The 24,647-nt window shown below is 47.7% G+C and overlaps 1 protein-coding gene across 1 annotated transcript in view; it reads right to left on the reverse strand.

The window, feature by feature from the left end:
* Positions 1 to 1,690: 1,690 nt before the first annotated feature.
* ELAC2 (elaC ribonuclease Z 2) overlaps positions 1,691 to 24,647 on the reverse strand; it is a 40,369-nt gene continuing 17,412 nt past the window's right edge. Inside the window, exons 15-24 of the mRNA XM_077458543.1 lie at positions 22,781 to 22,902; positions 20,576 to 20,672; positions 20,008 to 20,146; positions 19,363 to 19,401; positions 19,175 to 19,284; positions 14,780 to 14,879; positions 11,170 to 11,290; positions 9,075 to 9,153; positions 4,483 to 4,627; positions 1,691 to 2,375 (exon numbers count right to left, since the gene is read on the reverse strand). Of these exons, the coding sequence (XP_077314669.1) occupies positions 2,154 to 2,375; positions 4,483 to 4,627; positions 9,075 to 9,153; positions 11,170 to 11,290; positions 14,780 to 14,879; positions 19,175 to 19,284; positions 19,363 to 19,401; positions 20,008 to 20,146; positions 20,576 to 20,672; positions 22,781 to 22,902 (1,174 nt within the window). The 3' untranslated portion in view covers positions 1,691 to 2,153. The remainder of the gene's footprint in view (positions 2,376 to 4,482; positions 4,628 to 9,074; positions 9,154 to 11,169; positions 11,291 to 14,779; positions 14,880 to 19,174; positions 19,285 to 19,362; positions 19,402 to 20,007; positions 20,147 to 20,575; positions 20,673 to 22,780; positions 22,903 to 24,647) is intronic.

Raw genomic sequence — 24,647 nt, forward strand, 5'->3', positions numbered from 1 at the left:
GACCTCACAAATGCTCTTCTGGAAGAATGGTCAAACGTTCCCATAGACACCCTCCTAAACCTTGTGGACGGCCTTCCCAGAAGAGGTGAAGCTGTTATATCTGCAAAGGGCCAACTCAATATTGAACCCTCCGGACTAAGACTGGGATGCCATTAAAGGTCATGTGCGTATGTAAAGGCAGGTGTCCCAATACTTTTGGTGATATAGTGTGTATTCAGCCTGAAATTAAGAGACCAAGCCATCCAGCGCTTACATTTAAGGGGAGGGATCTATTTATAAATATTTCACTCAAGATTCACCCATTTCCAAACAAATCCAATGAAGAAGATTGGTGAATCCTGAGAGAAGACATCTATAAAACGGACCCCGGGGCTTTTCTGTACAGAAAAAACACAAAAAAAAAAGTTTAAAATAAATACAATAAAAAATAAAAGTCCATTAGATTTCTGGAGAGCGACGCGCTTTGCTCAGCGATAAGTTTACATTCACCTGGAGATTCGGATTCACCGCTAGAAAGGTAGACGAGGTCACCCGAAAAAAAAAATTCCGATTTCACCTTTTATAGACATTTTCTGAAGTAGAAATGTTTTCTTTTATCCTCTTCCTTCTTAAGTGTCCATTGCTCTGCTGTGTCCTTGTAGCCCCCCCCCCCTGTTCTCTGCACACAGGATCCTTGTAGCCACCCCCCCCTGTTCTCTGCACACAGGATCCTTGTAGCCCCCCCATGTTATCTGTACACAGGATCCTTGTAGCCCCCCCCCTGTTCTCTGCACACAGGATCCTTGTAGCCCCCCCCCTGTTCTCTGCACACAGGATCCTTGTAGCCCCCCCCTGTTCTCTGCACACAGGATCCTTGTAGCCCCCCATGTTATCTGTACACAGGATCCTTGTAGCCCCCCCATGTTATCTGTACACAGGATCCTTGTAGCCCCCCCCCCCCCCATGTTATCTGTACACACGAGGGTCTAACCTGCTAGTAGTCACTTATCTGCTTATACAGAGCAGGCGGGAAGTATTCACAGAGCTTCACTTTCTCCACATTGTTATGTTACAGCTTTATTCCAAAATGGATTAAAGCGGAGCTCCACCCTCAAGTGGAACTTCCACTCATTGGAACCCTCCCCCCCTCCGGTGCCACGATTGGCACCTTTCAGGGGGGAGGGGGTGCAGATACCTGTACAGTACAGGTATTTGCACCCACTTCCGGCATAGATAGCCGCAGATTCTGCGGGTATTTACGCCACTTCCTGCGGGTCGCCTGCTGGGAAACACGCGGATCCCAGAGACAGCGGGGACCATCCTTCTTGTGCAGCGCGACTCGTGCATGCGCAGTAGGGAACCGGGAAGTGAAGCCGCAAGGCTCCACTTCCTGATTCCCATACCCAAGATGGCGGCGGCAGCACCCGAGAGATCGGCTTCGGGTGCCGACATCACTGGACCCCGGGACAGGTAAGTGTCCTTATTTTAAAAGTCAGCAGCTGCAGTATTTGTAGCTGCTGACTTTTAAAAACAAAAAACGGCGGAACTCCCGCTTTAAATTCATTACTTTCCTCAAAATTCTACAAACCATCCCCCATAATGACAACGTGAGAAGATTGTTTGAAAGTGAAGCTCTGTGAATACTTTCCGGAGGCTCTGTACCTGTCAGGTATGCACAGTGCGGCACACAGCAGCCCCAGGAGAGAAGGGACACCATGCAGGAATATTTTATTCAAATATAAGAACTGACAGAAAGAAAGAAATGGCCTAAGCATGTCAGCCATTGAAGCATCTGGAAAGGATGCAATATACTGAAATGGAAGATTATAAAAATGGGTCGTCACTTGGAATCTTTCGAGGTGTAAAAGGCGAATGTGCCGGGCGTGGCCTTGGCTGCCGTGGCACAGGACATCCTTGGGGTTAGTAAAAGAGGAGGCGCACACAAAAAGCGGATCGGCCATCGTTCAGTATGAACAGAACAGGCCGCCATTGAAGATTCCTCCAGCGTACGGCCCGTGGTTGTGGTCCTCAGACTCGTACAGATGATGATCTCCTTCACCCACAGCGGCTTTGCACCCTCAGCTATGGGGCATCCGCACTGCCACCGCCCCCTCCCCCCCGACCGAAAAGCTGCAGCCACAAGACGATTTGCCACCAAAGCGGGCAATACACCTTCATTTGGCCTTCATCCTCTTGGCGGAGGCGCCCTCCCCGTCCACCTCCAGATCCCGTTTGCTGCCGGCGGGTCCTATGAGGTCAGCCTCCGCGTTCTGCGCTTCCTGTTGGTTGCGCTCTCTCTTCTCCTTCCTTTCCTCCATCTCTAGCAGATTCTCGGCAAACAAGGCTTTAATGGGTCCCATTAATTTGGGAAGGATTTTAAAGTCACTCCAGCGGATCTTTGAAGAAAAAAAAAAAGTGAAATGTCAGTTGGAGGGAAGAAAGTCCACAACAACGATGAAGTTAGGGCTCCAGTCACACCTGTGCCGACATTGGGGTGCAACTCTGCATGGGGGCGACTTGGATACGACTGACTAGTGAAAACGGACAACTGTCGCATTGTATAACATTCAGGTAAGACTTTCAGGCAACTTCCGGGGGTTACCATTGAAGTTTATGGCCCTCAAGTTCCATGAAAGTCACACCAAAGCAGTGCCCGAAATACTCTGAAGTCGCACAGATATGAACGGTTATCATTGGAAGACAGAGGAACTACTTGTCATGCGACTTTCATGTCACATAAGTTGCATAACAAAGTCGCCCAAATGTGACTGGAGCCTAAAACATTTAAATACAAAAGATATTTCAACTGCCACAAGTGTCACTAAACCCTCATCATAAAAGAACGATGAATAAATGGTATATTCCATGCTGGTCACACTCATCACTACAAGATTCCTCTTCTGTATTCTGCAAAAAAAAACCTGGTTGATCCTGCTGCTCTCTCCATCTCCCCCTTTTGTCCATGTCTCCAAATGCAGCTAGGGATTTTGCAGCTCTGGTGGTGGCTCTGCACATGCTCAGTTTTCAGTGAGCTTTTATGCTGAGCATTTCCTCCCTATCACATCTGAGCAGCCCATGTGACTATAGAATCACACATGTGGGTGTATACACAATGACAGGCCACGCCCTCGCTCCCTCCTCCTACTTCCCACTAACCAGCCAAACACAACATGGGCGGGATTATTACATGTAGATTGATGGAGGCTTCATCTGCCTCTTATTCTAAGACACAGGCTGGAGGGGGAGTGACTGTCAGAAACCCGCCCACACCATGTTATGGCTGAAAAATAATAAAGATTTTATTTCAAATATATATTTGTGTAACAATTTAAAACAGTTTATTGGTATTATTTAATTTTACTCTGGACTGGAAGCTCCTCCTGCTTATATTTCCCTGCAGACAGGCTGGGAGAGAGCCGGGTCATGTGACAGCTGGATATCCATTAGGGGAAAAAAAAAGGAACTTTTAAATTAAAATAAATGACAGAGCCGAAAAAGGGGCAATGCAAATGACGTCCAGACTGGATGTAGATTGCTGTACGGTGATCTTACTAGGAAGTGGAAACCGGTGCCTGTCGAAATCAGGTACCCCCCCCCCCCACACACACACACACACACATTGCCAAATGTGGCAGTGGAGGGTGTGAACAAGCAGATAGAGAGAGGAGCGGCGCCACTGAGTGCAGTATGTCAGTTAAAGTGGAAGTAAACCCATGGATTTAAACAGTTAAAAATAAAAGGCATGCCGGGAATGCTAACTGCACATTGGCTGTGCTCTCAGCCAAACTATCAAACCATCCAATGGCTGGTGTCATAACGAATCGCATGTGCAGCACCATAGCAGTTGAAGATTAAGCAGAGACAAAGATGGCAGCTTCCTTGGCTGAAAACGATAGGGGAGTTTCCTTCCACTTTAAAATTCATTGTTTAATAAAAGTAAGATCGACTCGCATTTTGGTGAGATATAATGTGTCTGGCATAAGTAGCTTGGGCTCCGGTAGTCCAGCAGGGCAGCGGTGGTGATCAGCGGTTCCCGAGGCTGAAGACTGTCACATAAGGAGGACGTCAGCGGTGATGGACGGGAGGCGTGGTCGAGGACAAGCCCCATTAAGGAGCACGCATGCTCCGAACGCAAGCTCGACCACGCCTCCCGTCCATCACCGCTGACGTGCTGGTTGTGAGACCGTCTTCAGCCTCGGAGTGGCGCCGCTCTTCTCTCACCCCCATATCCAGAGAGTCTGGCTGTCCACACTGAATACAGACCAGAACCCCTAAACCCCGGGCTGGTCTGAGGTGTGAATGAACTTACCGGCACACCTGGGCCTTGGAACCATTTCCATATCGCACTAGCTGCGTTTCTAGTGCTCCCTCTTTTTTAATTTTAACATCTACAAACAAGCAGAGCTTCCCCATTTTGGGCGGAGCTCCACTTTAAGTATCTGATTTATTGGTCAAAGTTCATTGAAAAGGAGAGGAATTGTTGAATAGGAAGGGATCACTTACCCGCATGTGGTCAAAGGAGATCCCCACCTTTCTGCTGAATTCGTCGCTCATTAGCGGCAGTTTGGCATATCGCTGGCTGAAGTGGTTGAGCATCACGTACTCGGCCTTCATCTTCCTCCCAACACTGATGGCCTGCGAGGTTGTGCTATTTCATACAGAAAGGGAAGCGACGATTAGCTCGCAGGTTATCAGGACACGTTCTATTCGCTCCATTAGGAAGTGAATGCTGAAGAGTCGCCCATATAAAAAAAAAGTGCCCACAGGATAAACGAACGAATGGCGTTTAAATATTAGAGGGCCAATTGATGACACCTCGGGAGCCCAGATCCCTCCACACACACAACCGAGATCCTCCATCTCTACAAGAGAGCAATGAAGGACAAGACTTGGCCAATTACTGATGAAGCCAAGCTCTGAGCTCCAGGCAGATATATAAAAAACTAATTAATGGCGCTTTGTATTTAGAATTATTTTTCTGTTTAAAAGGCAATTAGTGAAAATACCCGAATTACACCCGATATCAGCCTCTTGCCCTGTACAGCAGAACTCAGACTTGGGGAGGAAGAAGCAGCAGAGAATGTCATCAGTTGCACTGGATGCAAAAAAGAGGGGAATTTTGGGACTTTAAATGAAGCACAAGTATGTGCCTCCATCCCGGTAATCGGTACGTAATAGAGGAAGTTTGGGACTTTAAAATGAAGCACTTGGATAATGGAGGTAGGTTTTAACCATATTAAAAAAAAAAAAAAAAAAAAAAAAAAAAATTGTTATTGATTGTTCAGTAACAGATCATAAAAAATAATAAAGATCAAATTCATAAAGTATATAGGCGTAAGTACAGTAGAAGCATGATATATAGTATTCACATATAGCAGCACATAGTAGTAATAAATAAAATAATTGGGTAGTATGGCATGGTAGTGCCTATGACAGCAAAACCGACATCAGCAAGTACATCCACATAATAGATATGCATCCACTAGATGTAAAACAAAAATAAATTTAGTATATAGTTAAAAAAGTAAATTCATAATAAAATAAATATAGTTCCGTATAAAGTATAGCTGGGACATCATTTCAAAAGCTTGACGCGTTTCGTGGGTGTCTCCCCACTCATCAGGAGCTGATGCGACCAAAAAATTCCTATGGAATAGAATAAAAAATTATAATATACTAACCATATAAATAAAAATTAATTAATGGGGATTTAATGCATGTAAATGGTTAGCCAGGGCAGACTCACCAATCCGGATGGAAAGTGCAGTGTGCGGCAGTGGGCGTAGGGTGGGCCATGGGCCATGGGTTGCCCATGGCCCACTGCACTTTCCATCTGGATTGGTGAGTCTGCCCTGGCTAACCATTTACATGCATTAAATCCCCATTAATTTATTTATTTTTTATATGGTTAGTATATTATAATTTTTTATTCTATTCCATAGGAATTTTTTGGTCGCATCAGCTCCTGATGAGTGGGGAGACACCCACGAAACGCGTCGAGCTTTTGAAATGATGTCCCAGCTATACTTTATACGGAACTATATTTATTTTATTATGAATTTACTTTTTTAACTATATACTACATTTATTTTTGTTTTACATCTAGTGGATGCATATCTATTATGTGGATGTACTTGCTGATGTCGGTTTTGCTGTCATAGGCACTACCATGCCATACTACCCAATTATTTTATTTATTACTACTATGTGCTGCTATATGTGAATACTATATATCATGCTTCTACTGTACTTACGCCTATATACTTTATGAATTTGATCTTTATTATTTTTTATGATCTGTTACTGAACAATCAATAACAAAATTATTATTTTTTAATATGGTTAAAACCTCCATTATCCAAGTGCTTCATTTTAAAGTCCCAAACTTCCTCTATTACGTATCAGTTGCACTGTAAGGCTTTTGTGCTAACAAGGACCACATGGATGTGAAGAGATAGAAGATTGACGGAGGAGCTTAATAGTCTTTTGCTTCTTCTCCTTTTACTGACTACTTAAAATGTTACTAAACCCACTACAGTAAAATCAGTCTGTACATGCAGTAAAGCATACTTGTTACTCACTGTGGAACCTAAGAGGTTAATCCTCCGCATTGTGTAAAAAGGCTGTTTGATCCTGTCTTCTCTGATCCTCCTCTTCTTCCACAATCCCCAAGCCATCTCCTGATAGAAGAGAGCCTTGGGGGCACTCTGTAAATGCTCACTTTGGTGTGTATTGTTAGAGAGCTTTTTTTTCCTTTTTCTTGGGAGAGTGAATGTGATCAGCACAGGTCCAATCAGCACTGTGCAGACAGAGGGTCAGGGGTTGTGCAGCCTTATAGAACAGTCAGAGAAGAATGAAAACTCCTCCTACAAGCTTTAACCAGACACTGATAGAAGTCACAAGACTGCTATATACTGCTGGTGAGAAAAGGTATTTAGCAGTTTATATTTACTAAGATAATTGTATTTCCATGTTCTGTGTACTGGGGGAGAGCAGATATAGTGAGTGCAGGCTCCTGGGGAGAGCAGATATAGTGAATGCAGGCTCCTGGGGACAGCAGATATAGTGAGTGCAGGCTCCTGGGGAGAGCAGATATAGTGAATGCAGGCTCCTGGGGAGATTAGATATAGTGAGCGCAGGCTCCTGGGGAGATCAGATATAGTGAGCGCAGGCTCCTGGGGAGATCAGATATAGTGAGTGCAGGCTCCTGGGGAGATCAGATATAGTGAGTGCAGGCTCCTGGGGAGATCAGATATAGTGAGTGCAGGCTCCTGGGGTGATCAGATATAGTGAGTGCAGGCTCCTGGGGAGACCAGATATAGTGAATGCAGGCTCCTGGGGTGATCAGATATAGTGAGTGCAGGCTCCTGGGGAGACCAGATATAGTGAGTGCAGGCTCCTGGGGAGATCAGATATAGTGAATGCAGGCTCCTGGGGTGATCAGATATAGTGAGTGCAGGCTCCTGGGGAGACCAGATATAGTGAGTGCAGGCTCCTGGGGAGATCAGATATAGTGAGTGCAGGCTCCTGGGGAGATCAGATATAGTGAGTGCAGAGTCCTGGGGAGATCAGATATAGTGAGTGCAGGCTCCTGGGGAGATCAGATATAGTGAGTGCAGAGTCCTGGGGAGATCAGATATAGTGAGTGCAGGCTCCTGGGGAGATCAGATATAGTGAGTGCAGGCTCCTGGGGAGACCAGATATAGTGAATGCAGGCTCCTGGGGAGACCAGATATAGTGAGTGCAGAGTCCTGGGGAGATCAGATATAGTGAGTGCAGGCTCCTGGGGAGATCAGATATAGTGAGTGCAGAGTCCTGGGGAGATCAGATATAGTGAGTGCAGGCTCCTGGGGAGATCAGATATAGTGAGTGCAGGCTCCTGGGGAGATCAGATATAGTGAGTGCAGGCTCCTGGGGTGATCAGATATAGTGAGTGCAGGCTCCTGGGGAGATCAGATATAGTGAGTGCAGGCTCCTGGGGTGATCAGATATAGTGAGTGCAGGCTCCTGGGGTGATCAGATATAGTGAGTGCAGGCTCCTGGGGAGATCAGATATAGTGAGTGCAGGCTCCTGGGGTGATCAGATATAGTGAGTGCAGGCTCCTGGGGGAGATCAGATATGGAATCTGGGCAGGAGGGGCGGCAGTTACTTAAATTGATTTTCTGTATTTTTCTCATGCAGCAGCTGAAAGGCGGCTTCTCCTCCTCTCCCTTCTGCCGGAATTCAGCTTCTGCATGAGGAAAATACAGCAAATCGATTCCAGTAAGTGTCGCTCCTCCTGTCCAGTTTTCCCTTCCTTCTGTTTCCTGGCCCTGTCTTCCCCTCCTCTCCTGCCAGCTGCTGAAGTGATGGGGCTGGTAAACATGTATGTCAGTACCGGCTGCTTCTTTTTCTGAATGAACACAGTGAGTGATCGGTACTGAGCACTTCCCATTTATTCACTGTCCAGGCAACTGAGCCTGCAGAGAAAGGGACTGGGAAATCTGTCCTCTTTCCATTTATCTTGTCTCAAAAGTAAGACATCAGGTGGTCCGATTAAATACCTAATAATTCACCAAAGCTCCCCAACAGGGCTTCTAAAAAAAAAAAAAAAAAAAAAAAAAAAAAAAAAAAAACACTCCTTACACTGCCCTATTGCTCACTGTTAGGGTAGGTTAGAGTGGATGTAAACCCGATTCACAAGAACTGACCTAGGCACATATCTGTAGCGTTCACTTATCTCTTGCCAAAGCACCGAGTCCTGTGTCTTTATGCTGCTCCATTCCTCTGTTATAAGCCTGATAACTTCTGAGACACGAGATAAAAGCAGCTGGAAATTTTATACAGGTACAACTTATGCAGGAGGATTTGTTTCATCTCTGCGCATCACCTGAGGCCGGTCACCTCACTGGGGATATATGGAGGGCTTACAGCCACTTTAAGTTTTTATGTTTACACTGAAATTTGTTTTATTTTATTATTCGATTACATTTTCCTTACTATTTAGCTTTACTAGGTAATGGCACCAAAGGCCGGTGAGATCTTTGATCTTTTTCATGTTTGCCTATCCCTGATCTATGGACACCCTTTAGGAAGTATACGGCAGCCCCGGTACCTGTGCATTTTTTCAATTGCGTCTTGTTCTAATCCATCTTCCAGTGTGGCTTCGTGGATAAGTAGCGTGGCATCTTTTCCTGGTGATAGAAAAATAAAGCAAATCTCAACTTTGCTCATCTGCAGCAAGAAAAACAAAATGGATGTTTATTTTTAATCATTGAAATGCTTCCCCCCCCCCCAAAAAAACTGCATTTGAAGGACTGCTGTGCAAATAGTGTGACATAAATTATTGCAACAACCATCATCTTATTCTCTAGGATCTCTGCTAAAATTGTAAAAAAAATATACACATACATATTATATATATATATACACACACATATACATACATTTTTTTTTTTTTGGAGGGTCCAAGTAATTTTCTAGCAAAAAGTACAGATTTTAACTTGTAAGCAACAAGTGTCAGAAAAAGGTTTAGTCCTTAAGCCCGGGTTAACACTATAGCAAACACAGACATTGCATGTGATTTGCAACTGCACTGCTGTGCCAATCACGTGACGTCTGTGCAATGCGAGTTCAGCCATACAGTTTTATGGCTGAACTCGATTTGGATTTGCATAAAAAAAGGTGCAGGGCCTTAATATAGGCTCACCTGTAGGTAAAAGTGTTTGTACGGGGTGTACAGAGTTGCACGGGGTGTACAGGGGGGTACAGAGTTGCACGGGGTGTACAGGGGGGTACAGAGTTGCACGGGGTGTACAGGGGGGTACAGAGTTGCACGGGGTGTACAGGGGGGTACAGAGTTGCACGGGGGGTACAGAGTTGTACAGGGGGGTACAGAGTTGTACAGGGGGGTACAGAGTTGCACGGGGTGTACAGGGGGGTACAGAGTTGCACGGGGTGTACAGGGGGGTACAGAGTTGCACGGGGTGTACAGGGGGGTACAGAGTTGCACGGGGTGTACAGGGGGGTACAGAGTTGCACGGGGTGTACAGGGGGGTACAGAGTTGCACGGGGTGTACAGAGTTGTACAGGGTGTACAGGGGGGTACAGAGTTGCACGGGGTGTACAGGGGGGGTACAGAGTTGCACGGGGTGTACAGGGGGGGTACAGAGTTGCACGGGGTGTACAGGGGGGGTACAGAGTTGCACGGGGTGTACAGAGTTGTACAGGGTGTACAGGGGGGTACAGAGCTGTACGGGGTGTACAGGGGGGTACAGAGCTGTACGGGGTGTACAGGGGGATACAGAGCTGTACAGGGGGGTACAGAGTTGCACGGGGTGTACAGAGTTGTACGGGGTGTACAGGGGGGTACAGAGCTGTACGGGGTGTACAGGGGGGTACAGAGTTGTACGGGGTGTACAGGGGGGTACAGAGCTGTACGGGGTGTACAGGGGGGTACAGAGTTGCACGGGGTGTACAGAGTTGTACGGGGTGTACAGGGGGGTACAGAGCTGTACGGGGTGTACAGGGGGTACAGAGCTGTACGGGGTGTACAGGGGGGTACAGAGTTGTACGGGGTGTACAGAGTTGTACGGGGTGTACAGGGGGGTACAGAGCTGTACGGGGTGTACAGAGTTGTACGGGGTGTACAGGGGGGTACAGAGCTGTACGGGGTGTACAGGGGGGTACAGAGCTGTACGGGGTGTACAGGGGGGTACAGAGCTGTACGGGGTGTACAGAGTTGTACGGGGTGTACAGGGGGGTACAGAGCTGTAAGGGGTGTACAGGGGGGTACAGAGTTGTACGGGGTGTACAGGGGGTACAGAGCTGTACAGGGTGTACAGGGGGGTACAGAGCTGTACGGGGTGTACAGGGGGGTACAGAGCTGTACGGGGTGTACAGGGGGGTACAGAGCTGTACGGGGTGTACAGGGGGGTACAGAGCTGTACGGGGTGTACAGGGGGGTACAGAGTTGTACGGGGTGTACAGGGGGGGTACAGAGCTGTACGGGGTGTACAGGGGGGTACAGAGAGGGGGGTACAGAGCTGTACGGGGTGTACAGGGGGGGTACAGAGTTGCACAACCACACTAATAGATGGAAAGATGAAAAAATGACTGAAGGTCCACTTTAAGAATACGGTCATTAAAAGATGAACAAAGACCCATTAGAACAATCCCAATGCCAAAAAGAAAAGAAGCCGCCTCCTCACCCATTCCAATCAGAGCTTCGCAGGGCATGGTGTCACCGGAGAAAACCAACTTCCAGCCCGACCGGTGGACGATCGAACAACCAAAAGCATGTTTACAGTGGCGGACATAACAAGTCTGAAACTAAAAAGAAAAAAAAAAAAAGTGTAAGAAAGTCAGAAAAACAGGACCTCGGGCAACAAATGGGAATAATTCGGCTTTTCACTTAGAGAGATCCCGTCACCGACTTAAATTGCAGGAAAAAAAACAAAAAAGAAAGGGAATATTTTTGGCATGGTCACACTTCATAAACAATTGCTATTCACTCACAATGTGCCTTTGAACTTGTTAGCAAATTTGACTTCAGAGGATTAATTTCCCACACAGTCCCCTCCCCCCCCTCCATTTCCCCTCCCCCTATGAGATTGTTTAATAACGATGTGCTGGCCCAGCTCCTCTACCCCACACTACATTACTTTTATGTAGCTGTTCGGAGGAGCAAAAAAAAAGAAAAAAGGAATACTATAAAGTGTCGCTTGAATGACAGCTGTGAGTCTGCTGACATGAGGTGGTGGTGCCAGGGGGCAGTCTCGGGGCATTTAGGGGACGGCACAAGGGAGGATTTTACAAGTAAAGAACATCCATTAAATATGTTAAATTCTCATCGAATCCTAAGAGAAGACAAATCTTATAATGAAGAGTCCAGCAACCGGATCTCAGAGAAGCAGAAAGTGGAGAAGGTCACTTCCAGCAATATTGAATTCCCGTGCCAATCACCACACACTGCGGCACCAAAGCTCTTCTATTGCAACGAGCTGCCATTTTATTTTATTTACTTATTTTTAAGAGTGACGGGGTCACTAACCACTTACTGAATGACGGCTACAGTGCGCAGACAGCTAGTTCTGGGACGCCGGCATATGCAGGGCATGGGTGGCATGCTGTGATCGCAGCGTCCAGAGGACACGGCCGATCGCAGATTCGAGGTACAGAGCCAATCAGCAGCTCTTTACCACAAGATCAGCTGTGTCCAATCACAGAGGACTGTTATCAACACTTCTTTCCTCACGTTGACAGCGTGAAGAGTGGAGAAGATAACCGGCCTCTCTAAAAAAGGGACACCTACACTGATAATCAATTCCGGGTGCAGACTCATCAGTGGCCATTCAACGTCACTGCCCATCAATACTGCCTCATCTGTGCCACCTACCAGTGCAGCCTCATCCGTGCCCATCAATACCGCCTCACCAGTGCCCATCATTACCACCTTTTTGGTACAGCTTAATCTGTTCCGCCTACCAGTGCAGCCTCAGTAGTGCCCATCAATACCAACTCATCAGTGCAGACTAATCTGTGCCGCCTACCAATGCAGCCTCATCAGTGCCGCCTACCAGTAACTGTGCCACCTACCAATGCAGCCTCATCAGTGCCGCCTACCAGTAACTGTGCCACCTACCAATGCAGCCTCATCAGTGCCGCCTACCAGTAACTGTGCCGCCTACCAATGCAGCCTCATCAGTGCCGCCTACCAGTAACTGTGCCACCTACCAATGCAGCCTCATCAGTGCCGCCTACCAGTAACTGTGCCACCTACCAATGCAGCCTCATCAGTGCCGCCTACCAGTAACTGTGCCACCTACCAATGCAGCCTCATCAGTGCCGCCTACCAGTAACTGTGCCACCTACCAATGCAGCCTCATCAGTGCCGCCTACCAGTAACTGTGCCACCTACCAATGCAGCCTCATCAGTGCCGCCTACCAGTAACTGTGCCACCTACCAATGCAGCCTCATCAGTGCCGCCTACCAGTAACTGTGCCACCTACCAATGCAGCCTTATCAGTGCCGCCTACCAGTAAGGCCACATCAGTACCGCCTAACAGTAAAGCCGCTCAATACTGCCTCATCTGTGCCGTGTACCAGTGCAGCCTCATCAGTGCCCATCAAAATCGCCTCATCTGTGCAGCAAAATTACCGGTTTGCAAAAAATGTTTATCAAAACTTTTTTTTTTTTTTTTCAAAACAAAAAACGTTGTCTTTATTCGTTTATTTATCAAACAATAAACCCCCCAGCAGTGATTAAATACCACCAAAAGAAAGATACTTGTGAAAAAAAAAAAAAAGTGTCATGTGTACAGTGTTGTATGACCGCACAATTGTCAAAGTATGACATCGCTCAAATCTGACCTGGGCAGGAAGGGGGGTGTCAGTACCCAGTAGGCAATGGGTTAATACTCATATGTATTATTCTATATGCTGCTTCTTCTAGGTATCTGAGAACCTATACAGAAGTCAGGCTTCCATTGGGGATTTCACTCTATATCAATGTGGTCAGGCTGGGGAGAAGGTGGGACCCCAATAGAAAGCTTCATGTTAATGGACAGGTGGGATGGGGGAGGGGGTGAGTAGACCACTACTGAATTGGCCATCATTCAGATGAAGTGGGTCACTCGGTGCCGACATCACAAGACGGGCCCCACCTACACTTTATATTGGCATTTCTTAACCAAGGTTCCTCAAGAGGATTAGTTGTCTATTAGGGTAACATTGTGACCACCAGTGCAATGAAGAGGGGCCCTCACCTCACCGCCAACAAATGTAAAAGGGCAATTCTCCCTCACTGAGGGCTGGAGAGTCCAGTTCTGGAGGGGTTCCCCCGAACCGGACCATTATTATTCCCAGGGTTCCTCAGGGGTAAGAAGATTGAGAAGGACCGTTTTATGAAGCTACACCAAAACCCAAGGCAAGGAGGTGATAACAGAAGCAAATCGGTCATTTTTCTACACCGGCGCCTGATCTGCAGTTCTGGTCCATTTGGCGGTTGCATAGAGCAGAGATTCTCACCCGGGAATCCATGGAACTCTAGGGGTCCACCAGAGGAGGCTAGGGGTACCTTGAGCAATTTCCGCCTCTCAGATAAGTTTCTACTGACACCATTTCATTTAACTCAACAGTAACTTTACACACACATGACCTCTAATGACCCCCCAGTCTTAGTCCGGAGGGTTCAATATTGAGTTGGCCCTTTGCAGATATAACAGCTTCACCTCTTCTGGGAAGGCCGTCCACAAGGTTTAGGAGGGTGTCTATGGGAAGGTTTGACCATTCTTCCAGAAGAGCATTTCTGAGGTCAGGCGCTGATGTTGGATGAGAAGGCCCGGCTCGCAGTCTCCACTCTAGTTCATCCCAAAGGTGTTCTATGGGGTTGAGGTCAGGACTCTGTGTAGGCCAGTCAAATTCCTCCACCCAAAACTCACTCATCCATGTCTTTGACATTGGTTTGTGCACAGGTCCCAATTATTTGGTGGAGGGTGGATTATGATGTAGGGGGGGAGGGGGAATTATGGTGTGGGGTTGTCTTCCAGGACTTGGCCCCTTAGTTCCAGTGAAGGGAACTCTTAAGGCTTCAGCATACCAAGACATTTTGGGCACAGTTTGGGGACGGCCCCTTCCTGTTCCAACATGACTGCCCACCAGAGCACAAAGCAAGGTCCATAAAGAATTCATGACTGTCACCTTGAGAAAAGGGACCCAAGGCATTCCGATTTGCCTTCTTTTGGTGACACAACTCCAGTGCTGCATATCAGAAGGTCGGCACGCTGACCTTCCTTTGCTTCCCTACGATGGTTCCTCACCTTATCCAGCTGGTACTTCTCCAGCAGGGAGGAGACGAGGCTTCTGGCCTGAGGGCAGTCTTCCTCTACACCTTCTGATAAGCTTCTTGATGAGATAAAGCTGGAAAACAACAAACATATATAGGAGAGTCTCCAACACCGAGAGGATTTTTACACCCACTTCATACTACAGGCAAGTCTATAATGAGGCTCCCCCTCCCCCCCCCCATACCTGCACGGTTCAGGAGATGTCCCTGTATTTGCATGTGCCGACGTCACGCGACACAATGCGCACTTAAGCCAACTGTAGCAATGGCAGTACATGCCGTTGCTTCAGTTGTAATGTGCTGCTTCCGGCGGCCCCCGCACGGGAGGGACGTCATCGTGGTTCCGGCCAATCACGGAGTCGGAGCCGCGATACTCGGAAGTAACCTCCAGGATAGAGGACGTTGGCTGGAGGGGGAGACGAGGACCGCTGTGGGGGCTTCATTCTCAGGTAATTCATAATGAGCTAGTATGCATAGCATACTAGCCCATTATGTCTTTATCTTGCAGAGTGTCTCCCCCCCCCCCCAGGAGGGTTTACAACCCCTTTAATGTTCTGTTTATTTTTGAATAATATATACAGTACAAATGTTGATAGGGTATGTTTACCCACACAGAGCCTTGAAAAAGTATTCATACCCCCTGACATTCCCCACATTTTGTTACAACCAAAAACATAAATGTATTTTATTGGGATTTTATGTGATGGACCAACACAAAGTGTCACATAATTGTGAGGTGGAAGGAAAATGATAAATTATACAAATAAATCTGTGAAAAGTGTGGGGGGAGGGGCATTTGTATGGCGCCCCCCGGAGTCAATACTTTGTAGAACCCCCTTTCTCTACAAGTCTTTTTGGGGGTGTCTCTACCAGCTTTGCCCATCTAGAGAGGACATTTCTGCCCATTCTTCTTCTTTGTAAAATATCTCAAGCTCTGTCAGATTGGATGGAGAGTGTTTGTGATCAGCAATTTTCAAGTCTGGCCACAGATTCTCAATGGGATTTAGGTCTGGACTGTGACTGGGCCATTCTAACACATGAATATGCTTTGATGTAAACCATTCCATTGTAGCTCTGGCTGGATGTTTCGGGTCGTTGTCCTGCTGGAAGGGGAACCTCCGCCCCGGTCTCAAGTCTTCTGCCGACTCTAACAGGTTTTCTTCTAAGATTGTCCTGTATTTGTCTCCATCCATCTTCCCATCAACTCTGACCAGCTTCCCTGTCCCTGCTGAAGAAAACCATCCCCACCACATGATGCTGCCACCACCATGTCTCACGGTGGGGATGGTGTGTTCGGGGGATGGGCGGTGTTAGTTCTCCCCACACATAGCGTTTTGCTTTTAGGCCATAAAGTAGAATTTTGGTCTCCTCTGAGCAGATCACCTTCTTCCACATGTTTGCTGCCCCCTCCCCCACATGGCTTCTCACAAACTACAAACAGGACTTCTTATGACTTTCTTTCTCCAATGTCTTTCTTCTTGTCACTCTTCCATAAAGGGCAGATTTGTGGAGAGACGACTAATAGTTGTCCTGTGGACAGATTCTCCCCCCTGAGCTGTGGATCTCTGCAGCTCCTCCAGAGTTCCCATGGACCTCTTGGCTCTTCTCTGATGAATGCTCTCCTTGCCCGGCCCGGTCAGTTTAGGTGGACGGTCGTGTCTTGGTAGGTTTGCAGTTGTACCCATACTCTTTCCATTTTCCGATGATGGATTGAACAGACCTCCGTGAGATGGTCAAAGCTTGGGAGATTTTATTATAACCAAACCCTGCTTTATACTTCTCCACAACTTTATCCCTGACCTGTCTGGTGTGTTCCTTGGTCTTCATGATGCTGTTTGTTCACTAAGGTTCTCTAACAAACCTCTGAGGGCTTCACAGAACAGCTGTATTAATACTGAGATTACATAACACACAGGTGGACTCTATTTACTAATTAGGTGACTTCTGAAGGCAACTGGTGCCACTAGATTTTAGTTAGGGGTATCAGAGGAAAGGGGCTGAATACAAATGCCCCTCCCCCACACTTTTCACATATTTGTATAAGTTTATTATTTTCCTTCCACTTCACAATTATGTGACACTTTGTGTTGGTCCATCACATAAAATCTCAATAAAATACATTTATGGTTTTGGTTGTAAAATGACAAAATGTGGAAAATTGAATACTTTTTCAAGGCCCTGTATATCACATCCGATTACACAAATCAAGAATTCCAAGGAAACAAGCAATGAAATCAACATTACATGTAATACATGATAAAATTGAATACAAACGTGTAAAAAGTCTATTAGTGTAACAAGTCACCATTTTTCTCGGTAAATCTATTGGTAAAAGGTGATATTGACATGAAATTTTCCCCACATGTCGGTAACAATCCATCCAACCCACACATACAAAGACAGCGAAACATCTCTGTTCAGAAATTAAGTTCTGTGTAATAAAATGGAAGGACACGGGAAAAAAAAAAAAAAAGAAGAGAGAGGTGCAGAAAGACATGGAAAGCTAAGACACCAGCTGCAATCTGTACTTGGAAAGCAATCCTGCCCCTTGTCAGGGCAAATTAATATCAGCCGGTTCAGTCTCACCTGATGGCCTATAAAAAGGTGTCTCATTACCAAGGTGTCACACAAGAAACATCTCATGAAGGTTAAAAGCAAAGAGCTCTCTAAAGACCTTCACAACCTCATTGTTGGAAAAACATACAGATGGCATTGGTTACAGCAGGATTTCTAAACTTCTGAATGTTCCAGTGAGCACTGTTGGGGCCATAATCCAGAAGTGGAAAAAACATAATTTCACAATAAACTGGCCACGGCCAAGTGCTCCTCAAGTTTTCTGACAGAGTGAAAAGAATTATCAGAAAAGTTCTCCGAGAGCTAAGGGCCACTTGTGGAGAGCTTAGAAAGGCCTGGAATTAGCAGGGACACAATAAGCAATACCCTCCCCCGCCATGGCCCGTAGGCACGCTCACCACCCAACACTCCATTGCTGAAGAAGCAGCGTGGTGAAGTTCGGATAAAGTTTGCTGCACAACATTCAGACAATCCTGTGAAATACGGGGAGAAACTAGTCTGCTCAGAGGACACCAACATGGAACTCATTGGATGCCATAATAATAATACACCCCATGTTTGGAGGTCACATCACCCCAAAAAACACCCCCCATACCAACAGTGAGGATTGGAGGTGGGAACATCATGGTGTGGGCGGGGCTGTTTTTCGGCATACGGTACTGGCAAACTTCATATCATTGAGGAAGGATGAATGGTGATAAAAATCTGCTGCCGTCTACCAGGATGATGAAGATGAAATGAGAGAGGACATCCCAGGAGGACACCCCAGGAGGACATCGATCCCAAACACAAAGCCAAGGAGAGAGAAAATGGAGCTGCTAGAACGGCCCAGCCAATCACATGACTTCTATCCAATAGAAAATCAATGGAAAGAACTAAAGATCAGAGTTCATAGAAGAGACCCCACGGGACCTTCAAGATCTGGAGACCAAAATCACACAAAGCATGCGACTCGTTCCTCCATACAGGAGCGTATCAAAGCCGTCATTTCCAACAAAGGATTTTGTACAAAGTAGTAAATACTTTTCAGTTAGCGGGCTCAATCCTTTTTCCCCCCGGTGTCCTTCCATTTTTTTCTTTATTTTTTTTTTTTTTTTTTTTTTTTTACACAGAACTTAAAGTGGCTGTAAACCCTTACAAACCACTTTGACCTACAGGTAAGCCTAGATTAAGGCTTACCTGTAGGTCCAAGCAATATCTCCTAAACCTATATGGTTTAGGAGATATTTGCCCGAAAACAGGCACCACTGTCTACGGCGCATGCGCCGCGCAGGCGCACTGAGTGCGGCATTCTCTGCGACGGAGCTGCCGCGCGTGTCGGCTCCCGTGCGCAGGCGTGACGTCATTGCGGCTTCGCCGAATGACAGCGGCGGAGCTGCGAGACCCACCGAGAAGATGGACGCGGCGGACTACAGGGGACAGCGGCGACTTCGCTGGCTCCTGTGTCAGGTAAGTGACACATAATGGGCTACGATGCGATGCGATGCGATGCATAGTAGTCCATTATGTTTTGCCTTTACAGGGAATGAAAGAGGAAGTAAACCCATTAGGGTTTACTTCCTCTTTAAGTTTTGGTTTCAATCAGGTCTTTGATCACTCAGTTTCAGGAAGTGTGTGTGTATATATATATATATATATATATATATACACACACATACACACACACTAATATATATATATATATTTCTCTTAAAAGCTTAGACTTGTTGTTAGGAGAGAAGACGTTTAGATGCACCACAACAGGTAAGTCTGGGGGCGGCTACTTCTAAATGGCTGTTGGCGGAGTGTCACTTACCTGATATTGTGGAGAAGATCCTGGCAGTGGTCATGGAACTTATTGAGCCAGGTCATTAGAATAGTGGGACCTACTAGGAATACAGGACTGAATGGCTTTCCACGTGAACTCTGCAAGAAGACATGAAGATAAAAGCACCGATATACTGAAGGGGACACCAAACACGGCCGTTTTATGGATATACTTACCAGCGCTCGCTCTCTTTCATAGAGGACACGGAGGAGGCCCTGAATAGGAGACAAAATGGAACACTATAACCTAAAGTATAGATTTGCTATCCTATAGGGAATGTCTAGAAATGTTACAGTAGCTCCCGGAGAATAATGAAAACTTTGCCTGGAATTCTTCCTGAAAAATATCAGCGCACGTCCTGCGCCAAGCCACGCCCACTCTATCTTCATAGCTGTATATCTGCTGTCTGAGATCACCTAAAGAGGAAGGAAACTTCCTCTGCAAACGTTTACCTACAGGTAAGCCTATAATAATAAGGATTATACCTGTGGGGATTGAAAATATCTCCCTAAACCTGTACAGTTTAGCATATATTTCCAATGCATGCAGCCGCTGCCATCACTGGTGCAATGCGCTCTGAAGGAACGCCCCACGGGTGCCGCTCATTCCGAGCCCAGGCCGCGAACGGAGGCTCCCAACGCGCGGGAGTGACGGATGCCTACAAACCTGGAAGAAGCTCCAAGAAAGATGTCGGACATGACAGCGGGGTGCAGAGAACGCATCAGCTTAGCTGGAACGGGATTTTTTTTAATTTTTTTTTTGTTTTGCCGATGTTTATAACCGACCCCCATAGAAGCCGCACCAACCCCCGTAGAACTTACCGTGTGATGGTCGGCGTGAATGTGGGACACAAACACTGCAGACAACTGGCACAGAACGTCGTCCACCTCGTCACCGTAGTGCCGGTACAGCTGGCCGAACGTCCCCTCTCCACAATCCAGTAATAACACTCGGGAGGGACTGAGGAGGGAAAAGCAAAATGAGTCTCTAAATATCACAGGAGAGTTCCAGGAATCAGCGCCAACATATTCCGTAATGCTGAGCAAAAACACAGAGCCAGTCACATCAGTTTCTGCACCACAGGAGCTTACACTCTAATATCCAAACCAAACATACATCAGGATTATACACTCACCGGCCACTTTATTAGGTCCCCCTTGCTAGCAGTGGGTTGGACCCCCTTTATTAGGTCCCCCTTGCTAGTGGTGGGCTGGACCCCCTTTATTAGGTCCCCCTTGCTAGTGGTGGGTTGGACCCCCTTTATTAGGTCCCAGAAGGGGGGCGGTGGGCTGAACAGGTGGCAACCAGGAAATAGGCATTGGGCAGAATGGTGGTACAGCAGGAGGAGGGTAGTGGGTAGGAGGGGGCAGGGGTCAGCAGAACACACACCTGACATGCACCAGAGTAGAGCTGACATTGCGGGTTTTCATGGGTACAGCAGAACCGGTTCCTAGAAACACGACCACAGGATACTGTGCATCCACCTCTGGGGGAGAGAAGAATCCATGAGATGGAGAACACAAAAATCACTAAATCCCCCATTGGCCAATGCCTGTCACTCCGTGCGCTCTGCTGCTCAGCGCGATCACACGCAACCATGTTGTTCGGCCGGGCGCATGCGCAGCGATATACAGCGGAAGGCTCGGATGACGTCACGTCGGCTTCACGCCGATTGGGTGACTACGGGCGGGACGTGTATACAAATAGCACGCTCTGCATCGCCGCTACATACGGTGCTCTCTCCATCACACGGATGTTACCACTCAGAAGGCTTTACGGGTAAAGCTGCAGGGGACGAGTTTGAGTTCTGTCTTTGCCAGTATAACGGCCGTTCGGTAATTTTGGCTCATGGTTTATTACAATTAATTTCAGACGTTTTGCCGGGTTTTGTACCAACTACCTAGTGGTGGGCGGTCATCTGCCCCTGCCTATTGCAACGACCCTATTGTGGTTTCTGGACCTGTTGCTTCAGGATTGGCTACAATCTCCCTTCTATGTAAATATAAGGGGACTACTTTTCATCGTGTCGGCTTTTGTTTCCGGTGAGCGGCTCATCAACTAATTGTTTATTAACTACTAAAATTAGTTTACACCGGGGTAGTTGGTTGCTAATTACTTTTGGTATATTTTGGGATAAGTGAGAATATAATGTACGTGTGGCATGTTTATATACATGCTTGATAAGGGTAATATAATAATAATAGAAATAGAATTATACTTGGGATACTGAAATAAAAGAAAACACAACTATGCAAAAAAACTTTTTTTTTTATAGGCCACCTGATGATTCAGATTATGCCGGGCTGAGGTTTGATTTAATTTTTGAACTTTCTGTGATCTGGCATTTTGGCCATTGGATACCGTAGGAGATTGAGCGCCCCCTGGTGTTTGAACTTTAGGAACTGATATACGTTGATAAGCAGCTTTTTGAGTAAGTTCCTGCTATAAATTTGATTACATTATCCTTACCATGTTATACACGTCCCCCATGGTGACCATGTGTTCCCCTCCCTGCCTAATGAGTTTCTAATGCTCCTCAATACCTTGGACACCTCGCTTATATATTGTTTATACTTGCCTTAAAGCGGAGGTCCACCCTAAAATGGACCTTCCGCTCATCGGAATCCTCCCCCCCTCCGGCGCCACAATTGGCACCTTTCAGGGGGGAGGGGGGTGCAGTTACCTGGATAATCCAGGTAACTGCACCCACTTCCGGAATAGCTCTCTGCGGAAAGGGGCGTAGATTACGCCCCTTTCCGCAAGTGCCCGCCCCTTTCCGCAAGTGCCCCGCTGCCTGCTGGGAAACACACAGATCCCAGAGGCAGCGGGGACCGTCCTTATTGTGCAGCGCAACTCGCGCATGCGCAGTAGGGAACCGGGAAATGAAGCCGAAAGGCTCCATTTCCTGACTCCCATACCCAAGATGGCGGCGGCAGCACCCGACAGACGACCTAGAGATCGGCTTCGGGTGCCGACATCGCGGGCGCGCTGGACAGGTAAGTGTCACTATTTTAAAAGTCAGCAGCTGCAGTATTTGTAGCTGCTGGCTTTTAAAAAAAAAAATAAAAAAAATAAAAAATAAAACGCGGAGTCCCGGTGGACTCCCGCTTTAATGTATTATTACATGTTTCTATAGATATGTAACTAATACTTTTTTATTTTGTTTCTTTATTTTTTCCTTAGTCACAACAATACAAGCTCCTGAAGAAGCGTGTCTGCATGCGAAACATGTTGAGCCTTTTTTCTTGAAATACACATACGATACCGCAAATGCTGCACCTCTATTCATCTGCTGGAATATTGATTCAAATATGAATTACTTCTCAACCTTATTTATTTTAAGTTTCCATTTGAAAATTGAATAGGCTACAGTATCGGTAACTACATCAGATGATGTGTAATATGGTTTTTAAAGTGTTTGTATAATTCAAATATTTTTTAAGAAATAACATTTATTTTATATAAAATATTGTGCGTTTGTCTACGGTGCCTAAAAAGTCCATAGCCCTTTTGTACTTTCATTCTAGCCAATCAGAGGTGTCCCCCCCTCCTAATACCCCGGGGCAAAAGGTTAGAAGTAACAGAAGTATTTACCCGCATCTTGTGGGAGGTCGGCCTCCAGCAGCCCCCTGCACTCCTTCAGGGCGTCCGGGAATCCTGGCAGCGTCATCGCCTCCTTCACAAACTCCGGGCCGTTGTTACTGGTGACCATGTCCCTGAAATATCAATCACCGAGATCACCAGACATTTGCCTCCTCCACCATTCACCAGACACTGCCATTGCCGCCGCCTCCACCATTCACCAGACACTGCCGCCTCCTCCTCCACCATTCACCAGACACTTGCCCCCTCCACCATTCACCAGACACTTGCCCCCTCCACCATTCCCCAGACACTTGCCCCCTCCACCATTCCCCAGACACTTGCCCCCTCCACCATTCACCAGACACTTGCCCCCTCCACCATTCCCCAGACACTTGCCCCCTCCACCATTCCCCAGACACTTGCCCCCTCCACCATTCCCCAGACACTTGCCCCCTCCACCATTCCCCAGACACTTGCCCCCTCCACCATTCACCAGACACTTGCCCCCTCCACCATTCACCAGACACTTGCCCCCTCCACCATTCACCAGACACTTGCCCCCTCCACCATTCACCAGACACTTGCCCCCTCCACCATTCACCAGACACTTGCCCCCTCCACCATTCCCCAGACACTTGCCCCCTCCACCATTCACCAGACACTTGCCCCCTCCACCATTCACCAGACACTTGCCCCCACCACCATTCCCCAGACACTTGCCTCCTCCACCATTCACCAGACACTTGCCCCCTCCACCATTCCCCAGACACTTGCCCCCTCCACCATTCACCAGACACTTGCCTCCTCCACCATTCCCCAGACACTTGCCCCCTCCACCATTCACCAGACACTTGCCCCCTCCACCATTCACCAGACACTTGCCCCCTCCACCATTCACCAGACACTTGCCCCCTCCACCATTCACCAGACACTTGCCCCCTCCACCATTCACCAGACACTTGCCCCCTCCACCATTCCCCAGACACTTGCCCCCTCCACCATTCACCAGACACTTGCCCCCTCCACCATTCACCAGACACTTGCCCCCTCCACCATTCACCAGACACTTGCCCCCTCCACCATTCCCCAGACACTTGCCCCCTCCACCATTCCCCAGACACTTGCCCCCTCCACCATTCCCCAGACACTTGCCCCCTCCACCATTCCCCAGACACTTGCCCCCTCCACCATTCACCAGACACTTGCCCCCTCCACCATTCACCAGACACTTGCCCCCTCCACCATTCACCAGACACTTGCCCCCTCCACCATTCCCCAGACACTTGCCCCCTCCACCATTCACCAGACACTTGCCCCCTCCACCATTCACCAGACACTTGCCCCCTCCACCATTCACCAGACACTTGCCCCCTCCACCATTCACCAGACACTTGCCCCCTCCACCATTCACCAGACACTTGCCCCCTCCACCATTCACCAGACACTTGCCCCCTCCACCATTCCCCAGACACTTGCCCCCTCCACCATTCCCCAGACACTTGCCCCCTCCACCATTCCCCAGACACTTGCCCCCTCCACCATTCCCCAGACACTTGCCCCCTCCACCATTCACCAGACACTTGCCCCCTCCACCATTCACCAGACACTTGCCCCCTCCACCATTCACCAGACACTTGCCCCCTCCACCATTCACCAGACACTTGCCCCCTCCACCATTCACCAGACACTTGCCTCCTCCACCATTCACCAGACACTTGCCTCCTCCACCATTCACCAGACACTTGCCCCCTCCACCATTCCCCAGACACTTGCCTCCTCCACCATTCCCCAGACACTTGCCCCCTCCACCATTCACCAGACACTTGCCCCCTCCACCATTCACCAGACACTTGCCCCCTCCACCATTCACCAGACA

The sequence above is a fragment of the Lithobates pipiens genome, unplaced genomic scaffold (genome assembly GCF_037356315.1).
Source record: "Lithobates pipiens isolate NorthernLeopardFrog02 unplaced genomic scaffold, aLitPip1_a1.2 Scaffold_28, whole genome shotgun sequence".
NCBI lineage: Eukaryota > Metazoa > Chordata > Amphibia > Anura > Ranidae > Lithobates > Lithobates pipiens.